Source organism: Rhinatrema bivittatum, chromosome 8, assembly GCF_901001135.1.
Source record: "Rhinatrema bivittatum chromosome 8, aRhiBiv1.1, whole genome shotgun sequence".
NCBI classification, from domain to species: domain Eukaryota; kingdom Metazoa; phylum Chordata; class Amphibia; order Gymnophiona; family Rhinatrematidae; genus Rhinatrema; species Rhinatrema bivittatum.
The window spans coordinates 235,509,516-235,528,983 of record NC_042622.1 but is presented as its reverse complement, the minus strand read 5'-3'; the positions used below and the strand labels follow the sequence as shown (position 1 = coordinate 235,528,983).

At 44.1% G+C, this 19,468-nt stretch overlaps 1 protein-coding gene across 1 annotated transcript in view; it reads left to right on the top strand.

Annotated features, from left to right (window-relative positions):
* INSR (insulin receptor) overlaps positions 1-19,468 on the top strand; it is a 369,067-nt gene that overhangs the window by 286,000 nt on the left and 63,599 nt on the right. The window contains exon 7 of the mRNA XM_029614140.1: positions 15,642-15,768. Coding sequence (XP_029470000.1) covers positions 15,642-15,768 — 127 coding nt within the window. The remainder of the gene's footprint in view (positions 1-15,641; positions 15,769-19,468) is intronic.

Sequence of the window (19,468 nt, the reverse complement as noted above, 5' to 3'; positions counted from 1 at the left end):
TCATTCTAGTGACCAAGGGACAGATTGGTGCTGTCTCTGTTCCTCCATCAACTCCACACCCTGCGAACTACCCTCCATGCTTGTTCTTACCTCTGTCATCAGCTTTTTCTTTTTCTGCACTTCCATTGAATACTGCTGGGGTGTCAATTACCCGGGAGTCCCCTGCTCCGTCGCCCAGAACCTAGGCCAGTCCCTAGAGCTCTTCTAGTCTGATTGCTTTATATGCACGTTGTTCAACGCTCCTCCCCTTCTACTCTTGTTCCTGCAAGCAGACAGACAAGGGAGGGGGGGAACTAATGTTTCTTTTACTTTCAGATTTGCTTTTATTTTATTTTTTTATTTTAATGGCAGCATCCGGTTTTAAAAATGTCTTTGATCGTCTTGGGGGGGGGGCGAGTAAATTCCCTCCCCTCCCCCCTCGACTTTCTCCAGGAACTCATCTGACCTGCACAAAGGAGCGTAGTAAATATCCTGCATCCCTAGCAGCCTTAGCCAGGAATATCCTGTACTTGCAAATATGAAATATTTATCTGGGCCTGTCGTTACTCATTTACCTGGTACGGACAGAGTCCACAGGTTGTAATTTCATTTCAGTGCAGTGAGGCACGGCCCCTCTCGACTGCAGAAGACAGGGTCCATGATTTTTCTGTGGGCGGGGGGAAGAGAATGATTTCTAGCCAGTGGATTGCTTTTGCTTCGCTAGCTGAGATCTTGTAAAGAGAAAAACATTGTTTTGAAATCGCTTAGATGGCACAGGGAGTAGGACTGAAGCTCATACGCTTCACAGAAAGCTTGTATCTTGCAATGAGATAATTGTAAAGCAATAGGAAATTTGTCAGCTTCCATATACCTGGTCAAGGTTTAGATTGCCTTGTTAATATCAATATGGTCAGTGATTTAGTTGTACTTCATCAATTATCTGATGTATGTACACACATAGGTCCTGGTGGTCTGCGGGATAAACGTCTCTTGTCAAATTAACGGGATGGCCTTCGGACTGTGCATGAAATCAGGGTGTCTAGCTCTGCATAGTTATTGCTTTCCCATCATTAGTTTTTTAAATTCTTTCAAGCAGATCTCTTATTGTTCCTCCATCTCTGGGAGCCAGCCATCTTTGGAAGAATATTCCATCCATACGCCAGATCTGATTGGTCCATATACTGATCATGGGTAGACATAGAATTGCACATGGCTGCGTAAATGAATAATGCCGTCTGACACGCTGTATCAGATTGGTTTGTACACCTACTGCATCACACTGAATCGTCAGCTATTTCAGCCACATAACTGCTCTTAAATGGTGCAAAGAAATTGCAGAAGCTTGATTTCTTGTGCAGGCAGCAGGATATGTACCTCCTATCTACTGTCTGCATGCCAAGAGTGGGGGGGAGGTGGCTGTGTTTCTTTTTTTTTTTTTTACTTTTAACTCTTCACTCTTCAGAAGTGCTGAAATTAAGAAATACATGTATTTATTTTATTTATTTAGACGTTTTATATACTATCGTTCCATAGTACCCCTCCCCTTTCTCCCACATACTGTTGATACAGTCTCTGCCATGCGCCACTACCTAAGTCGATGCACCGTTGCAGGATGCCATCAGGCAAACCACAATGATTGATTGTTTTTTTTCTACAAATATGTTCATTGATTTCCACCTCCTAGCACCCCTGTCCTCTTCTCCCATAGTTATTGGTATCAAAGTAGCAGTGGGCTTGAGTTCTAGGGACCCTAGGAACTACTAGCTTGCAGGAACACTGGCTGGATCCAACCTCTAGCAGGAGCGTGTGAATTTTAACTTGGCTGTTTTGTTGCAGTTTCACATGCTTAAGCTTTTATTGCAGCAGTATTTGGTAGAACCTGTTTTTATTCCACTGTTTTAAATGATTTACAAGATGTTGACGTTCCCCTGAGTGCACAAGCAGCGTTATGCCTTAGGGCAGGGTAGCACACTTTGTTTTTGGTTGGCAATCTTTTCAAGGGGGTAGAGTCAAAGGTGGGCTTCTTGTCCAGCCAGGTGAAAGGGCCTTCCCATGGCTAGGGCATTAAGTCTTAGGCCCTAGCGCAGGGATGACCAGAGCACTGCAAGCAGCTCTGGTTTTCAGGTTAACTAAAACACACAAAGGAAGCCATTCTTGGAGCCAGGTAGACGTGGATGTATCTCAGGAATATTCAGTGTGGAGCTACTGAAAGCCATACCAGGAGCTATCACATATTTTTGGTTTTGCGCATTCATTTTGCTGGGGGGGGAAGTGGGCATTCTAGATGTGTTGCAGGACTGGGTTCAGAAATGCATGTGGTGGTTACTATTTAGTGAGAGAGATGCACGTAAGCATTAATGAGCTTATTCATACACATTTACACTTGCTAATTGACTTGCGCAAGTGAAATTGGACTTGCCTCTTGTGTGCAGTTTTTGGGGGTGAGGGCTGGGTGAACAGTTGGGGGTTCGACGTGAAATTACTAGATGGTTGTAGATCAGTGGTTCTCAACCTTTTTCCCATCGTGACACATCTGACGGACATCGCTCACATGTGTGACACACTGCTTCTTAAAATCCACGGCGGAAATAAAAAATAAAGGCCCCGTATTACTTTTATTGTTAAGAATGACACAAGGGAAAGATAAGAGTACGCTCTCTGAGCAGAAATTACATAAATAGTAAACTTCCCATACAGTGGTGTAGCCACAGGTGGGCCTGGGTGGGCAGCTGCCCACCCAATTTGGACCCAGGCCCACCCAACTGGAACCAGAAGTGGAGCACCGTTGCTCCAGCCACCGGTGGAGATCAAGCCGGTGGGAGCCAAAGAAATGAAGACCGGCGCTGCCAGAGACCAGGCCAGCGGGGCCAAAAAAATGAAAATCGGCGCTGCCAGTCGCCGCCAGAAGCGAGCTGTTCAGCTGGGGGCCTTTGTGTGTATATGTATTTGAGATCAGAAGGGTGCTTCTGTGTGTGTGTATGCTGGTAAGTGCTTGAAATAATTGAGGTAAAATGTTTTAAAGTTTCACACATGATGCATAATGGCTGTTGCAAATTAATTAGAAAGCCATTCTAGGGTGCAGTATATGGCATTATTTATCAATAAGAAAACAACTAGTAGGTCTCGGACCTTCATGCCTACAGCCCACCCATGTTAACCTTGTGCCCACCCAAAAAATCAATTCTGGCTACGCCACTGCTCCTATACCAAAACAGCACCAATTTCCAGCACTCAAACAGTAATCACTTCAGTGCCAGGAAAAATAGTGGAAAGTGTTCTAAACATCAAAATCACAGAACATATAGAAAGACATGGTTTAATGGAACAAAGTCAGCATGGCTTTACCCAGGGCAAGTCTTGCCTCACAAATCTGCTTCACTTTTTTGAAGGAGTTAATAAACACGTGGATAAAGGTGAACCGGTAGATGTAGTGTACTTGGAGTTTCAGAAGGCATTTGACAAAGTTCCTCATGAGAGGCTTCTAGGAAAAGTAAAATGTCATGGGATAGGTGGCGATGTCCTTTCGTGGATTGCAAACTGGCTAAAAGACAGGAAACAGAGAGTAGGATTAAATGGACAATTTTCTCAGTGGAAGAGAGTGGACAGTGGAGTGCCTCAGGGATCAGTATTGGGACCCTTACTTTTCAATATATTTGTAAATGATCTGGAAAGAAATACGACGAGTGAGATAATCAAATTTGCAGATGACACAAAATTGTTCAGAGTAGTTAAATCACAAGCAGATTGTGATAAATTGCAGGAAGAACTTGTGAGACTGGAAAATTGGGCATCCAAATGGCATATAAAATGTAATGTGGATAAGTGCAAGGTGATGCATATAGGGAAAAATTACCCATGCTATAATTACACAATGTTGGGTTCCACATTAGGTACTACAACCCAAGAAAGAGATCTAGGCTTCATAGTGGATAACATGTTGAAATCGTCGGTTCAGTGTGCTGCGGCAGTCAAAAAAGCAAACAGAATGTTGGGAATTATTAGAAAGGGAATGGTGAATAAAACGGAAAATGTCATAATGCCTCTGTATCGCTCCATGGTGAGACCCCACCTTGAATACTGTGTACAATTCTGGTCGCCGCATCTCAAAAAAGATATAATTGCGATGGAGAAGGTACAGAGAAGGGCTACCAAAATAAGGGGAATGGAACAGCTCCCCTATGAGGAAAGACTAAAGAGACCAAAACGCATAAACATGCAGACAATAACTGAACTGAAAACCGCAAAAGCCAGAGAGATTGTATGCAGTGTGTAAGAAAGGAAAAAGAGAAACATCACTAGTCCTCATAAAGAAAATCAAGACATATAAATTCAATAGCAGTAAAACCATATTAATAAAAAGAACAGATTATTTCGAAACAGCTGATGAATGAAATATCTAATAATTAGAAACTCTAAAAATTTTAAGACACAGATAAAATATTTCAAAACAGCAGACACAAAAGACCAAATAATTAAAAATAATGAGATAAAATGCTTTGCTCTCCATACCTAGGAATGCTTGATATCCAGGGCCGGTGCAAGGGTATTAGGCACCCTAGGCAAACCTTACAGTCTGGTGACCCCTCCCCATACAAAATTTTAAATTATGCATTTATAACATATTTTACATGAAAAGTGACATTCTGAGGTAAAATTATTATACAAGTTGTGATGCCAACAAGAAAACTTTGCATCTTGGAATTCATATGGCATCATACCTATTGTGATATATTTCTGCATGGTCCTCCCGTATCAACACAGTACTATCTGCCAACACTCAAAGAATAACAACCCCACCTATGAAAAAGAATACCACAAATATTACACCAGAATCTAAAATATCAATACACCTCCTATCAGGAAAACAGAACAGGCCAAGCTACTACAGATCCCTACAGTGAAACCACATGTTAAAAAAATGCTTCATCTCAGTCTTTGCATGCAGAACACAAACCCTTACTAAAACACCTCCTATCAGGAAAACAGAACAGGCCAAGCAACTACAGATCCCTACAGAGAAACCTCATGTTAAAAAAAATGCTTCATCTCAGTCTTTGCATGCAGAACACAAACCCTTACTAAAACACCTCCCATCAGGAAAACAGAACAGGCCAAGCAACTACAGATCCCTACAGAGAAACCTCATGTTAAAAAAAATGCTTCATCTCAGTCTTTGCATGCAGAACACAAACCCTCACCAAATACAGAATAAAGCCACATAAAGTATAAATAGAAATGTGTAGACAAAAACTGAACTGTAAAACACATCATGCCAGACTCTATACAGTGTAACAATAGAAAAACAGAAATTTCACCATTCCTCGTGAAACAAATCAATAAAATCAAGATATATAAATCTTTAATCATAATTATAAAATCATACAAATAAAATAATTTCAAAACAGCTGATGAATAGAATATCCAATAATTAAAGATTCATGCAAATTTTGAAAGCTTTACCAAACACCAATAAAATATTTCAAACAGCAGAAACATCACATACTACCCAATAATTAAAATGGTAGTCAATCAAGAAAATTGAACTTAAAAAGCCACCTTTACTTACCCTCTCCAGCAGTTCTCCTACTCCTTTCCCTTGCAGGCCACACCTGAAGCAGCAGTAGCTGCTGAAGCTGACCTCACAATCCTCTTCCTTAGGGACCACAACCAATCTCTTCTCTCTCTCACACACACACACCAGTCACACCCTCAGGACCAGTTTCTGTCTCTCATGCACCAATCATCTCCCCATCCAATCTCTCTCTCTCACACTCACACTCACACACGCACACACATACCACTTCTCTCTCTGATTAGTCTCTCTCACACATACACACTTCACCTCTCTGGCCAATCTCTCTCAATCACACAATGCTCTCGCTCTCTCTTACTTACACACAGGCTTTCAATCACACAAATGCTCTCTCTATTTCACTTACATACAAGCTCTCAATCACACACATGTTCTGTCTCACTTACAAACAGGCTCAATCACACACATGCCCTCTCTCACAGCCACAAACCAGCCAAAAACATGCTCCATCTCTCTCGCACACACACATTGACACACACAAGCACCCTCCCTGACTCACATATACACCACACACATACATAAGCACCCTCCCTGACTCACATATACACCACACACATACAGAAGCACCCTCCCTGACTCACATATACACCACGCACATACAGAAGCACCCTCCCTGTCTCACATACACATTACACTCTCACAGAAGCACCTTGCTTTCAGACTTGCAGCATTTTTCACTTTTACTAAAAGTGAAAGTGATGCTCCCAACTGTTAAATAAGAAAAACACATTCCTAACAGAAGGTGAAATGACACCCTTCCTTCAGGTTCTGTCCTCCCAAGGGACAGCCACCCACACCGTACAGCTTCTCTTGTATTACGCTTTCAGGCAATAAGGCAAGTGTCTTTCTTCAAACTATCAGTCGTATGACTATTCATGTGGGAGATATAGAACAGAAAGACATCCTTAGTCAGCTTCCCTTTTAAATGGGAAGATTCCAGTCTTAGTCATTTAAAAATATACATTTTTTAAAGGCTTAAAAAAAAAAAAAAAAGCAAAACCATTTCAGATTGGAACTATTCTAGTCTTCATGCTTAAATTATGCTCCAAAAAAATAAACCAAACCCCACCTGGCATCAGTATCTTAAATTTGTGATTTTGCTGAGATGAACATTTTAAATACTTTAATTTTTTTTCGCTTTAGTATTTGTCTCTACCCACTTTGTTACATTTTTTTTTCCAGAAGAGGGATGCTTAAAATTCAGTAATTTCATCTTTCATCCAACTTTTCAAAAGTTGCGCTACCAGCACAAAAGTTGAAGTATATGTATTATCACATTTCATTTTTTTTTTAAACTGGCAGATTCCTTTCTTACATACATATCACATACACACACCCACACACACAAGCACCATTCCTTTCTCACATACACACCACCTCCACACACACAGAAAGAAGATCGGCGCAGCCGGTCTAGCTGATCACGTGGCCGAAGAAAGGAAGATCGGCGCAGCCGGAGACCAGGCGCCGAGACTTAGGGGCGCTGCGGCAGGCAGCCAACCCCCGACTCGCCCTGCCTCCCCCCCTGGGCCACCCTCCCGACGCCCCCCTGGTGGTCCAGTGGAGGGTCCGGGAGCAATCTGCCGCTCCCGGGGCCTCGGCTGCCACTAACCAAAATGGCGCCGGTGGCCTTCAGCCCCTACCATGTGACAGGGGCTACCGGTGCCATTGGTTGGCCCCTGTCACATGGTAGGGGCTAAGGTCACCGGCGCCATTTTGCTTAGTGGCAGCTGAGGCCCCGGGAGCGGCAGATCGCTCCCGGGCCCTCCACTGGACCACCAGGGGGGCATCGGGGAGGGTGGCAGTTTGGGGGAAGCAGGGCGAATCGGGGGCTGGCAGAATTTTGAAAGGGCACTTTTTGCCCTTTCAAATTTCTGCTGCCTGCTGCGGCGCCCCCCCCTAAGTCTCGGCACCCTAGGCACAGGACTAGCTCGCCTAGTGGTTCCTCTGGCCCTGTTGATATCCAGGTGCCCTGAGATTGTTTTGAATTAGCATTGGGGGGAAGGTGTTACTTGCAACTTTCTCCTCTCTCTCGGTCTCACACAAGCTCTGTCTCTCACTCTGGCTCTCAGTCACACACATATACACATGCTCTGTCTCTCACTTACATAGGCTTTTAATCACACATTTACACACATGCTGTATTTCTCACACACACACACACAGGCTTTCAATCACACACATATATGCTGTGTCTTGTTCTCTCACACACACAGGCTGTCATTCACACACACACATGCTCTCTCTCGTTCTCTCACTTACATTATAAGAACATAGGAACATAAGAAATTGCCATGCCTACCAGCAAATGTTACAAGACCATTACAACTTCTACAGAAGTCAGCGGCTAGACTTTTGACCGGAACTAAAAGATCTGATCATATAACCCCAGTACTAAAAGACCTTCACTGGTTGCCTGTTAAATTCAGGGCTCAACATAAAATCATGTCCCTAATTCATAAAACGCTCTACAATGATAAAATTGAATGGTCAACTTCATCACTTCATTTCCATATCCCTACAAGAATTACTAGATCAACAGGTACAGGGATGTTACCAATTCCTTCCCCTAAGATTGCTCTTCTAAATAATGTAAGAGAAAGGACTATTTCTGTTGCTGGGCCTCAGCTATGGAACTCTATGCCACAGGAATTACGATGGGAAGTAGACATTAAATTATTTAAAAAGGGCATTAAAACATGGCTATTCAAACAAGTCTTTGAAGAGCTGCTACTGATTATATACCCAGGTAATGTATATTTACATTATATTTACTGATTATATACCAAGGCAATGTATATTTTTAATTTTATTATATCTACTCTTACTTTACTGCCTCTCTAACTATTTAAATATTATGATTATTTAGTTTACTATTTTATTTTATTTATATTATAAAACTATATATTACTTCCTTTTCTCTTTTGGAAATACAAATATTTTAAAATGAATATTTGTTAACTACTGTAAACCGATTTGATATGTTCTCATGAAAAATCGGTATATAAAAATTATTAAACAAAATAATAAATAATACACACAGGCTCTCAGTCACATACTCACATGCTCTCTCTTACCTACACAGGCTCTCAATCACGCAGGTACACATGCTCGCTCTCTCTCTCATACACACAGGCTCTTAATCATACGTACACATGCTGTCTCTCACACATACAGGCTCTCAATCACACACTTTTATAGTTGTCTCTTACATACAAAGGATCTCATACACAAATACACACAGGCTCTCAGTCACATACACAGGCTGTCTCTCTCACTCACACACACACACACACACACAGGCTCTCAGTTACACACATACATGCTGTCTTAAACACACATGCTTGCTCACTCACTCACTCTTCTCTCTCTCTTTCTCTCCCCCCACCAAAGAACATTTGGTGACAACAGCAGCAGCCTCCTTACAATCTTGCAGCTTCGAGAAAGGAGTCCCATCGGCCATGAGGGCTGACATTGTTCCTCTTTTTGCTCCAGCCCGATGCTGCCCATACTTGTAAATTACTATGGTCTCTTCTTCCTGCGCGCACGGCAACTGCACACCACTTCCTCTTCCAGGCTGCAGGGGCAGGAAGAGGAGACCATGTTGGTGCTGCTGACTCCAGCTATCCTGCTGTGTTCTGCCCAGGCTATCAGCATTACAAGCCCAGATAGAAGAAGAGTTTGCATCTTGCTGGGGTAAAGGGAAGCAGCTGGACCAGTGGGGGACTGGGAAGTGTGATGACATACCTGCGTGTGCTTCGCAACACACTGGTGTGTCACGACACGCCGGTTGAGAACCACTGGTGTAGATGAACTGGAGTAGGATAAACATAGTAATATAGTAATATCTTCAGAAAAAGAGCAAATGGTCCATCCAGTCCGCCTAGCAAGCTTCTTATGGTAGTATATGCTGCGTGCAGGTTACCCCCATGTTTCTCTTAAGGGTAGCAACTACCGCTCCGTGCAGTTATCCCCAAGCCTTATGATAACCTATAGAAAACTGTTGATTGTGTGGACCCTTGGACCGAGGGGGAGTTGACGCTACCTGTGGGGAGGAGCCCGACAGGTCCCCACCATCAGTAGTCGAGGCTGGAGACAGGCAGAGACTCCTCAAGGACCTTCACCTATACCAGCCCACGTTTCCCTTGGGTTGAGCCCTCGGGTGCCAGGGCTGGCTGGACTTACGTGGGGTCTCTGTGATGAAAAAGGCATGCGGCATATCTCGTGGTCGGATTCCAGGCAGGGGTCAAGGCAGACGGCGTATCACGTGTTCGGATTCCAGGCAACTCGTCGAGGCAGGCAGGTATCTTGTGGTCAGTGTCTGGTCTGGGGTCAAGCCAAGGAGGTCCAACAAAGCAAAGAAGAAGGCAATGAACACAGGAATGCAGGAACAAGCAACTCATAGGCTTACCAGAAGTAAGGAAACCTGTTGCCAAGCCGAAGGCTGTAAGCGAGGTCCAGCCTTAAATATCCCAGAAGGGCTGACATCATTGGAGAGGGCCGACAGTGTTTTCCCACCGTGGGCCCTTTAAATCCCAGGAGGAGGCACGTGCGTGCCCCTAGAAGGACATCCTGAGCAAGAGTGAGTCGGCAGCATCCCTGCCGCGGACGAGGCAGGGGAGATTCGAGGAGCACCGAGATGGAGAAGCTTGTTGCAGCAGCGGCTCCCTGCCGCCGCCAGGAAGCCCGGGCCTGCTCTTGCTGCAACAGGACGGCAACGGGTGAAAGAAACTGGTCACAGGGCTCCATGGCCGGCAAGCATAACAGTACCCCCTCCTTTAAGCCCCCCTCCTGAGAGTTTTGGCTTCTTGGGGTGTCTAATTACGGAAATGGGCCAAAGTATCTGGGGTTCGTGCAGATCTATAATGTGCTGTGGTTGTTCAGGAAGACCCTCCGGCAAAAAAGAGCATGATAGGGCATCATCTAATGATAGGGCATCATCTAATACCCCACCAAGACTTCATCTTGGTGGGGTATTAGAATCTCTGCTTTGACGTTGGGGAAAACATCAGAGAAATCAGATATCTGCCCCTTTCGCAGAAGTGTAGAGGATGCCAGCGGAAGTTGCGAGGGAGTCTTAACTCTTTTGAAGCAGGGCTGGTGACAATGAGGACCCCAGTTCAAAAGTTTAAGGGAACCCCAGTTGAAATGAGGAGAATGGAGTTGTTGCCATGGCAGTCCTAGGATCATAGGATGAGAAGACTTATCACTCACGTGGAATTCGATTTCTTCCACATGTGATTCTTTGATACTCACAGTGACCAGAACCGTGCATAATGTAACCCTCCTGAGTAATGGATCACCTTGGATGGAGGTTACGACGAGAGGCAAATCCTTAGGCACAGTTGAGATATGCAGATAATCCATGAGGGACTTCATAAGAAAATTCCCACCTGCCCCTCAGTCCACAAGAGCCAGGACTGGGAAGCTTTGCTGGTCCAGAGAGAAGGTCGCAGAGAGAGATAGCAGAGGGACTGGAGAGGAGAAGCCTAAGAATACGTCCCCAAGACTCCCTAAGCTGGGAAGTCCCGGATGGATGGGAAACTCCGAGAGTCAATGGCCTGCCATGCCACAATACAGACAAAGGCCAGCCCGTCGACTATGTAGGCACTCTTCAGATGTGAGACAGCCGCGGCCTAATTGCATAGGTTCCTCGGTTAAATTGGCAGAGGGAGGCCCCTTGGTGATAACAGGGCTGGGAGAACGAGGCCTAGTAGTAATGGATTTACAGGGGTTCCAGACCTCCTTGGCATGCTCCTGTAGATGACAGTCGATCCTTCCAACTAGATCGATGAGGTCCTCTAAGGACTCCGGGAGATCGCGAGCTGCTAATTCGTCCCTGATGCAGGCTGAAAGTTCTTCCAAAACAATTGGGTGTAAACAGTCCTCCCGCCAGCCGAGCTCCATGGCTAGGGTACGGAATTCTATGGCATAGTCTGTTAGAGAACAGTTCCCTTGACAGAGATGCAGGAGATCCGCAGAGGAGGTTCCAGTTGCCCAGGGTCATCAAAGACCTTCTTGAAGGAGGAGATTAAAAGGGACAAGACCTGCAGGAGTGGGTCAGAACGTTCCCACAACGGTGAAGCCCAAACCAGAGCCTTGCCTTCAAGGCGAGAGAGAATAAATGTGACCTTGGTGAGGTTGTCTGGAAAAAGAGCCAGCTGGAGAGAAAAGTGCATAAAGCACTGATTTATGAACCCTCGACACAGTTTAGGATCTCTGCCACACCGCGGGGGTGCTGGTAAAGGGTACTGACGGATGCGGAGTTGTCGCAGGCGTCAGAGAAGTTGCCACCAGATTAGCCATAGCATCCTGTTTGAGGCGTTGAATGGAGGTCGCCAGAGCCTCTAGGAATCACTATTGCTCTTGAATCTTGTGGGCAAGTTCAGGAATGGCCTGAAGCGCAGAAGCCTCTCCGGAGTCCATGGCCTTGGCAACATGTTGAGTGCATGGACCCTTGGACTGAGGGGGAGTTGACGCTACCTGTGGGGAGGAGCCCCCACAGACTGTCGGTAGGTGAGGCTGGAGACAGGCAGAGACCCCTCAGGACCTTCATCAATACCAACCCATGTTCCCCTTGGGTTGAGCCCTCGGGTGCTGGGCCGGCTGGACATACGTGGGGTCTCTGTGATGATGAAGGCAGGTGGCATATCTCGTGGTCGGATTCCAGGCAAGGGGTCAAGGCAGACAGTGTATCTCGTGGTCAGTGTCCGGTCCGGGGTCAAGCCAAGGAGATCCAACGAAGCAAGGAAGAAGGCAAAGAACTCATGAAGGCAGGAACTCAGGAAAGCAGGAACAAGGAACTCGCAGGCTTACCAGAAGTAAGGTGACCTGTTGCCAAGCCGAAGGCTGAAAGCGAGGTCCAGCCTTAAATAGCTCAGAAGGGCTGATGGAGAGGGCTGAAGGCGTTTTCCCACCGCAGTCCCTTTGAATCCCGGGAGGAAGAGCGCACACATGCCTAGAAGGAGATCCCAAGCAAGAGTGAGTTGGCGACATCCCTGCCATGGATGAGGCAGGGGAGATGCAAGGAGCACCGGGACGGAGAAACTTGTGTTGGCAGCAGCTCCGTGCTGCTGCCAGGGAGCCCGGGTCTGCTCCGGCCGCAGCGGGACAACAATGGGTGAGTGAAGCCAGTCATGGTGCTCCGCGACCAACAAGCATAACAAAAATATACTGCTAGCAGTCTTTTTACTGGATGATGAGCCTTCTTGAAACTTCAGACAGTGCTGACGTGTTTTGTTTATGGACTTAGCCTTAGAAGCAGTCCTGGGTAAACTGGTGATTTCAAATACTTGTGCATATTTTATAAAATACTGGCCTCCGCATTTAATTCTGGCTGTTTATTCACTGAGCGTCACAATTATTTTGCATGTAAAAAATATGTGCATCTATTTATAAAATGGTTAGAGAAGTATGTGTCTTCTGGCATTGGAAATATTCATGGTATTTTATAAACACTGCAGCTCTTTGCGCATGGCATTAATCTCCACCCATCCACTCGCGTGCACAAATAGTGTAACGTGGATAGGCTGGAAAGTTGGGTTCTGAGGCAGGGCAGTTTTCAGAGATTCGATTAATGCAGGTAATATTGCTTTTTTGCCCACATAAATTGCCATGAAAATTGACCCCCTTGTTGTGCCAACAGCCAGAGAGCAGCCAGTGATCTCAGCAAAACTCCAAACATCCTGCCCATTTGAACTGAAGCTTGTTTCCAGTTTAAAGAGGATGGCAGCATTCATCGCAGTGCAGTTACCAGCTGTGCCCGTTTAAGAGGGAAGACTTTTAACTGGCTGATAGGTTTATGACTATTTTTGTAATTTTCTCCTTGCTGCTGGAATACTTTTGTGCATTATGAGTAGGTAGGTGGCAGGAGTGTGAAGGGGGATTTTTAGATTCCTTTTATAAACTTTTCAAATAAGGAATGCATACTAGAATTAAAAGTAATGCCTATTTCTGTTCTCATCAGCTTGTTTGGCCCTACACCAGAAATTTCACATGGGTAGAAGGTCCCTTCCCCAAAGAGCTTCCAAGTCTAAATTGTGAGCAACACGCAGCTGATTAAATATCCTGGAGCACACACAGTAAGTGGTGGGGAGGGGCATGGAACTGGAGTGTTAAGGTTTGGAACTTACTCCAGGAGAGCAGGAAATGAAGAAACAGATTTGGGTACCCCTGGCATCGCTGCTGGTCCTTTTACTAAATGGAGGTCCAGAAGAGTTCATGTGAGTCAGTTTGTCTGCTTTTGACCTACAGCTGATGTAGAGGCTTGGCATTTTAGGTTGGGGGGGGCAGTATTCCAAAGTTTTTACATGGGTAAATGCAGGTTTACCCACCTAAAACTGGAGTTTGAATATTACTTTCTGCTGGAAGGTCGAGGGAGGAAACGTATGTGGATACAAAAGTATCTGCGTTCCTCCGCCGGCCTGCATGGTTAAAGGGAAGCTCCGTGGGGAGTTTCCCTTTTGAAAATCAGCTTGCAGGCCCATGGGGAGTGAAGTAACAGAAGGCCTGCAGGCATGTGGGCAGCTTCATAATTGTCCTCTCTGAGGGCAATTTTCAAAGCCATCTATACGCATAAAACACAGGTTTATGTGCATAAATGGATCCTTAACTACTAATTCCCACAGTACCTGAATGTGGCTGAAAGGCGCAATATAAATCAAATAAATAAATATTATTATGTATACATTTTGATATACTGCTTGTAATCAGCAAGAAACCAAGTAGTTAACATGTATTATTATTCTTATTATAAAATATTTGTTGCTTGCACGCTCCACTGTTCGTGGTGAGTTACATACATCCACAAATTAAAAGAACATAGACAATCAGATAATACAAGCAGAGGGGCACAAACTAAATCACAAACAAAACTAAAAATCAAAAATTGCCTAGTGTTTGAGCACATAAATGCTCTGCGCGAAACCTGTTTTCATGCACACAAAAAATTGAGACGTTTCAGGGGGGAGTTGGGATTTATGCATGTACCTTTGCTTTTAAAAAAATGTGGGCTAAATTTTCAAAACGTTAAGTGCTTAAAATTTAGCATATACATATAAGTAGCGCCTATTTGGTATTTTATAAAGGTAACAAACATGAGTGTGTTTTCTCTTTTCACGCATGTGCATATATGTGCGTAAACAAGGGGCAGTCGGGGCACAGGTTCAGTTCGTACACGTGTAAGTTGCTGTTTTAAAAGACGCCCGCGTCCATTTGCTAACTTGTATGTGTAATCTGGTGTAAGTCATATTACATGTGTGACTGGGTGAACTGGGGAGAGGTCAAGCTGAGGAACCAGGAAGGTCCTGAAGACCTGCAGGAGGGCTGGGTGAACTAATTGTTAAACTGCTTAATTTGATTTACGCGTCCATGTTTTAAAATTGGCCGAGTTGTTCGCATAAATCACGGCTTATGTGAATAAGTGCTTTTGTGTGTATAATATAGGAGTTTTAAAATAGATAGGAAAAGGATGCTCCTTCACTGCATTGATACATGTGGTTTGAATGTCTTGCATGTATTCATGCAGAATAGAGATTACTTGTATTTTATGAAATGCGCATACGTCATATGCGGGGGATCTATTCGTGGCATATATACCACCACGCACATTTGTTTGAAAGTTATCTTCCGCACGTGAAAGTTAACCCGCCCAAGTTAGCGCTGCAAAGAGCAGGTGTAAGCTTGTGTGGGTGAATTTGTGCAGATTATTTAATTTTCAAAACAAACTTTTCCACATAAGTTCACCTTGAAAACTGGCATAACCTAAGCAGTTTGGCGATGCATAAGTTACATGGGGTGTTACAAAATTGCCCTTTTCCGTTGGCTTTTGCAGATACTGATCCTTTTTGTAATGGATGCATTCCACTGTATTAAGGACCTCTGTGGCATGGAATATTTACTCAGCCTGATCCGATGAGTGGCTGAGCAGCATTCCATGCATTACAGCATGTGATATTTTTTCTAGTGTGGAACATACCATTGGAAGCAAAGGGAATTGGTGTTCGCTGATTTGATGGTCTGGGTTTAAGCATGTTTTGGTTTGGTTTTTTTTGCTTTCTTGTTTCTGCAGGTGAAGATGAGCTGCTGAAGTTTACCCACATCAGAACGACCTATGACAAGGTTGTGTTGAAATGGGACCCCTACTGGCCCCCTGATTTTCGGGACCTTCTGGGGTTCATGCTCTTTTACAAAGAAGCGTAAGTCATCAAACGGATGGAAAAGCCACTGTCTGGGGAGTTTGGAATGCAATCATTTTTCCTTTCTTTTTTTTGTGCATCTTGCCTCTTAGTATGTTTGAGTTTGGGAGGAGTGGTTTGTCTTCCTTCCAATAGGTGCATTTTGATTTTGTTCCCTATTGTCCCTTCTGCTTTTAATCCCCAGTTAATCCCCAGTATTATAAAGTACTAATGAATGTGAAATTCCTACATGCTTCATAATAAGCTGTGTGGGTGATACCTCTTTTTGTTTGAGTGCTTGTACTGGCTATAAATTTGGGTTGACAGAATTGCCTGCCTTACCTCGCTGACCTTCTGCTTAAACTTGTGTAAGGTAACTTTCTTATACAATAAGGGGGTAATTTTCAAACTGATTTACATGTATCTTAGCAATTTTCAAAAGCCCATTTATGCGCTTAAAGGGCACTTGTGCATGTAAAACCCAGTTTTAAGTGCATGAATCCTTTAAAAAAATTGCCTCCTGAGAGAGTACCTCCTCTGAGACCTGTTTTTCATGAAATGCCAATGCAAGAAATGTTGTTAAATATCTCTTGCTGTAGTTACACAATGTTAGGTTCTGTCTCAGGAGTTACCACCCAGGAAAGAGATCTAGGCGTCATAGTGGATAATACATTGAAATCGTCAGCCTGGTGTGCTGTGGTGATCAAAAAAGCAAACTGAATGTTAGGAATTATTAGGAAGGAAACGGAAAATAAAACGGAGGACGTCATAATGCCTCTGTATCGCTCCATGGTGAGACTGCACCTTGAATACTGTGTGCAGTTCTGGTCGCCGCATCTCACAAAGGATATAGCTGCACTGGAGAAAGTGCAGAGAAGGGCGATCAATATAAGGGGCATAGAACTGCTGCCCTATGAGGAAAGGCTAAAGAGGTTAGGGCTGTTCAGTTTGAAGAAGAGATGACTGGGGGGGAGGGGGGATATGATAGAGGTCTTTAAAATCATGAGAGGTCTTGAACAGGTTAATGTAAATCGGTTATTTACTCTCTCAGATAATAGAAGGACCAGGGAGCACTCCATTAAGTTAGCAAGTAGCTCTTTTAAAACAAATCGAAGAAAATTATTTTTCACTCAGTGTATAGTTAAGCTCTGGAATTCATTGCTAGAGGATGTGGTTACAACAGCTATTGTAACTGTGTTTAAAAAAGGTTTGGATAAGTTCCTAGAGGAAAAATCCATAAACTGCTATTACGGTAATTAATAAGCAAAAGTAGCTTGTGATTTATCTAATGTTTAGATTCTTGCAAGTACTTGTGACTTGGATTGGCCACTGTTGGAAACAGGATACTGGGCTTGATGGACCCTTGGTCTGACCCAGTATGGCAATTTCTTATGTTCTTATGATTCTGAGCAACTAAAGCAAATCACTGTGAAACTGTAAGATATAATAGATCAACTTGAGAAACTAAAGAGCCACCAGAACCAGATGATATTCACCCCAGAGTTCCAAAAGAGCTCAAACATGAAATTGTAAATCTGTTACTGGTAATCTATAGCCTATCATTTAAAACGGCCACAGTACCTGAAGACTGGATGGTAGCAATTGTAATGCTGATTTTTAAAAGGGCACCAGGGATAATTGGGGAAACTATAGATCGGTGAGCCTGACATTGGTGTTGGGCAAAATGATAGAAGCTATTCTTAAAAAGAAAATTATTGCCCATATATATAGACATGGTTTAATGGGTAATATCCAACATGATTTTAGCAAAGGAGATGTTGCCTTACCAGTCTTTTGGATTTTTTAAAGGTATAATTAAACGTGTAGGTAAAGGTGAGCTAGTTGATATAAAACCGGATTTTAAAAGGCCCGTGCATGCAAACATTGAGCTTTACATGCGTGGCTAGGCCTTGTATGCACTCTGCGCATTTTCAAAAGGGCCCGGCCACACACACAAGTCCCGATACGCGCACAAGGGCCGGGCCCTGAAAAAGGGGCAGGCCAGGGGTGGGGTCTGGGCAGCGGCGGGACAGAGGCCGGCCGGGACAGTGGCCATTAGCCGCTGTCCTGGGGAAGCGTGCGCTGGCAGCTGGCCAGCGCATGCAAACTATTTTTGCTCCAGGGGGTCAGTAAGTAATAAAACAAAAAAAACATAAGTTGATAGGAAGGGTTTAGGGGATGGGGAGGGAGGGAGGGAGTTTAGGTAGGGGGATAGAGAAGTTGCCCCCCCCCCGCACGCTGCCCAGACCACACCCCCAGCCCGCACATGCACACACCGATTTTAAAATCCGTGTGCGCATGTGTGTACGGCCATCCAATTTTATAACATGCACGTGCATGTTATAAAATCGGCATGGCCACGTGGCGTTGCCAGTAACCGCACGCACATGGACACGCGCACGCTCTGATTAAAATTTACCCCATAGTGTATTTGGATTTTCAGAAATCGTTTGACAAAGTCCCTCGTGAGAAACTCCACAGGAAATTGAAAAGTCCTGGGATAGGAGGTAACTGGTTAAAAGGCAGGAAAGAGTAGGACCAAAGGGTCAGTTTTCCCAATGTAAAGAGTGCCTGAGGGATCTGTACTGGAACTTCTGCCGTTTTAACATATTCATTAATAATCTGGAAAAGGGAGCAACGAGTAAGGTGATCACATTTGCAGATGACACAGCATTATCCAAAATTGTTATAACAGCAGTAGATTGTGAGGAATTGCAGAAGGATCTTACAAAACTAGGAGACTGGGCATCTGAATGGCAGATGAAATTTAATGTAGACAAGTGTAAAGTTATGCACATAGGGAAACATAATCCCAGCTACAGGTATACAATGCTGGGTTTAATATTAGGGATCACCACCTAGGAGAAGGACCTTGGAGTCCTTGTAGACATGACTTTGAAATCCTCAGCTCATAAATTGGAGAATGTCATAATGCCTCTGTACTGATCCATGGTGCGACTGCACCTTGAGTACTGTGTTCTGTTCTGGTTGCTGCACCTCAAAAAAGATATAGCGAAACTAGAAATAGTACAGAGAAGGGGAATAAATATGGTAAAAGGGATGGAACGGCTCTTTTTTGAAGAAAGGTGTAATGATTAGGGCTCTTCAACTTGGAAAAGACTGAGAAGGGGATATGATCGAAATTTATAAAATAATAAGTGAGACGGAACAGGTAAATAAAGAAGCCTTTTACCTTTACAAATAATATTAAAAACAAGGGGACAACTCCATGAAAACTAACAAGCAGCAGATTTAAAACAGATCGTAGAAAGTATTTTTTTCACCTACCACATAATCAAGCTATGGAATTTTTTCCCAGAGGATGTGCTCAAGTTGAGTAGCATAGCAGGATTTAGGAAATTTAAACAATTCCTGGTGGGGAAATCCATAAAATATTAGCCAGGTACACTTGGGAATGCTATTGCTTATCCCTGGGAGTGAGCAATAAGAAATAAATCTGCATTTGGGGATCTGTCTGGTACTTCTGGCCCAAACCAGCCACTATCTGAGACAGAATGCTGGGCTCGATGGACAGTGGACTGACCCAGCTTGGCATATCTAATGTGCTTATGTGCTGCAACCAGATGACTTTCCCTCTTCCAGGCAAATGGTTCATTTAAATCATATCTTATAATCTTCTGTCTGAGTGCCCTTCAGAGTACAAATGTGTGGTATTTGAATTGGTAGATGTTACTAGGCCTGCCAGTTTGGAAGGACGAGA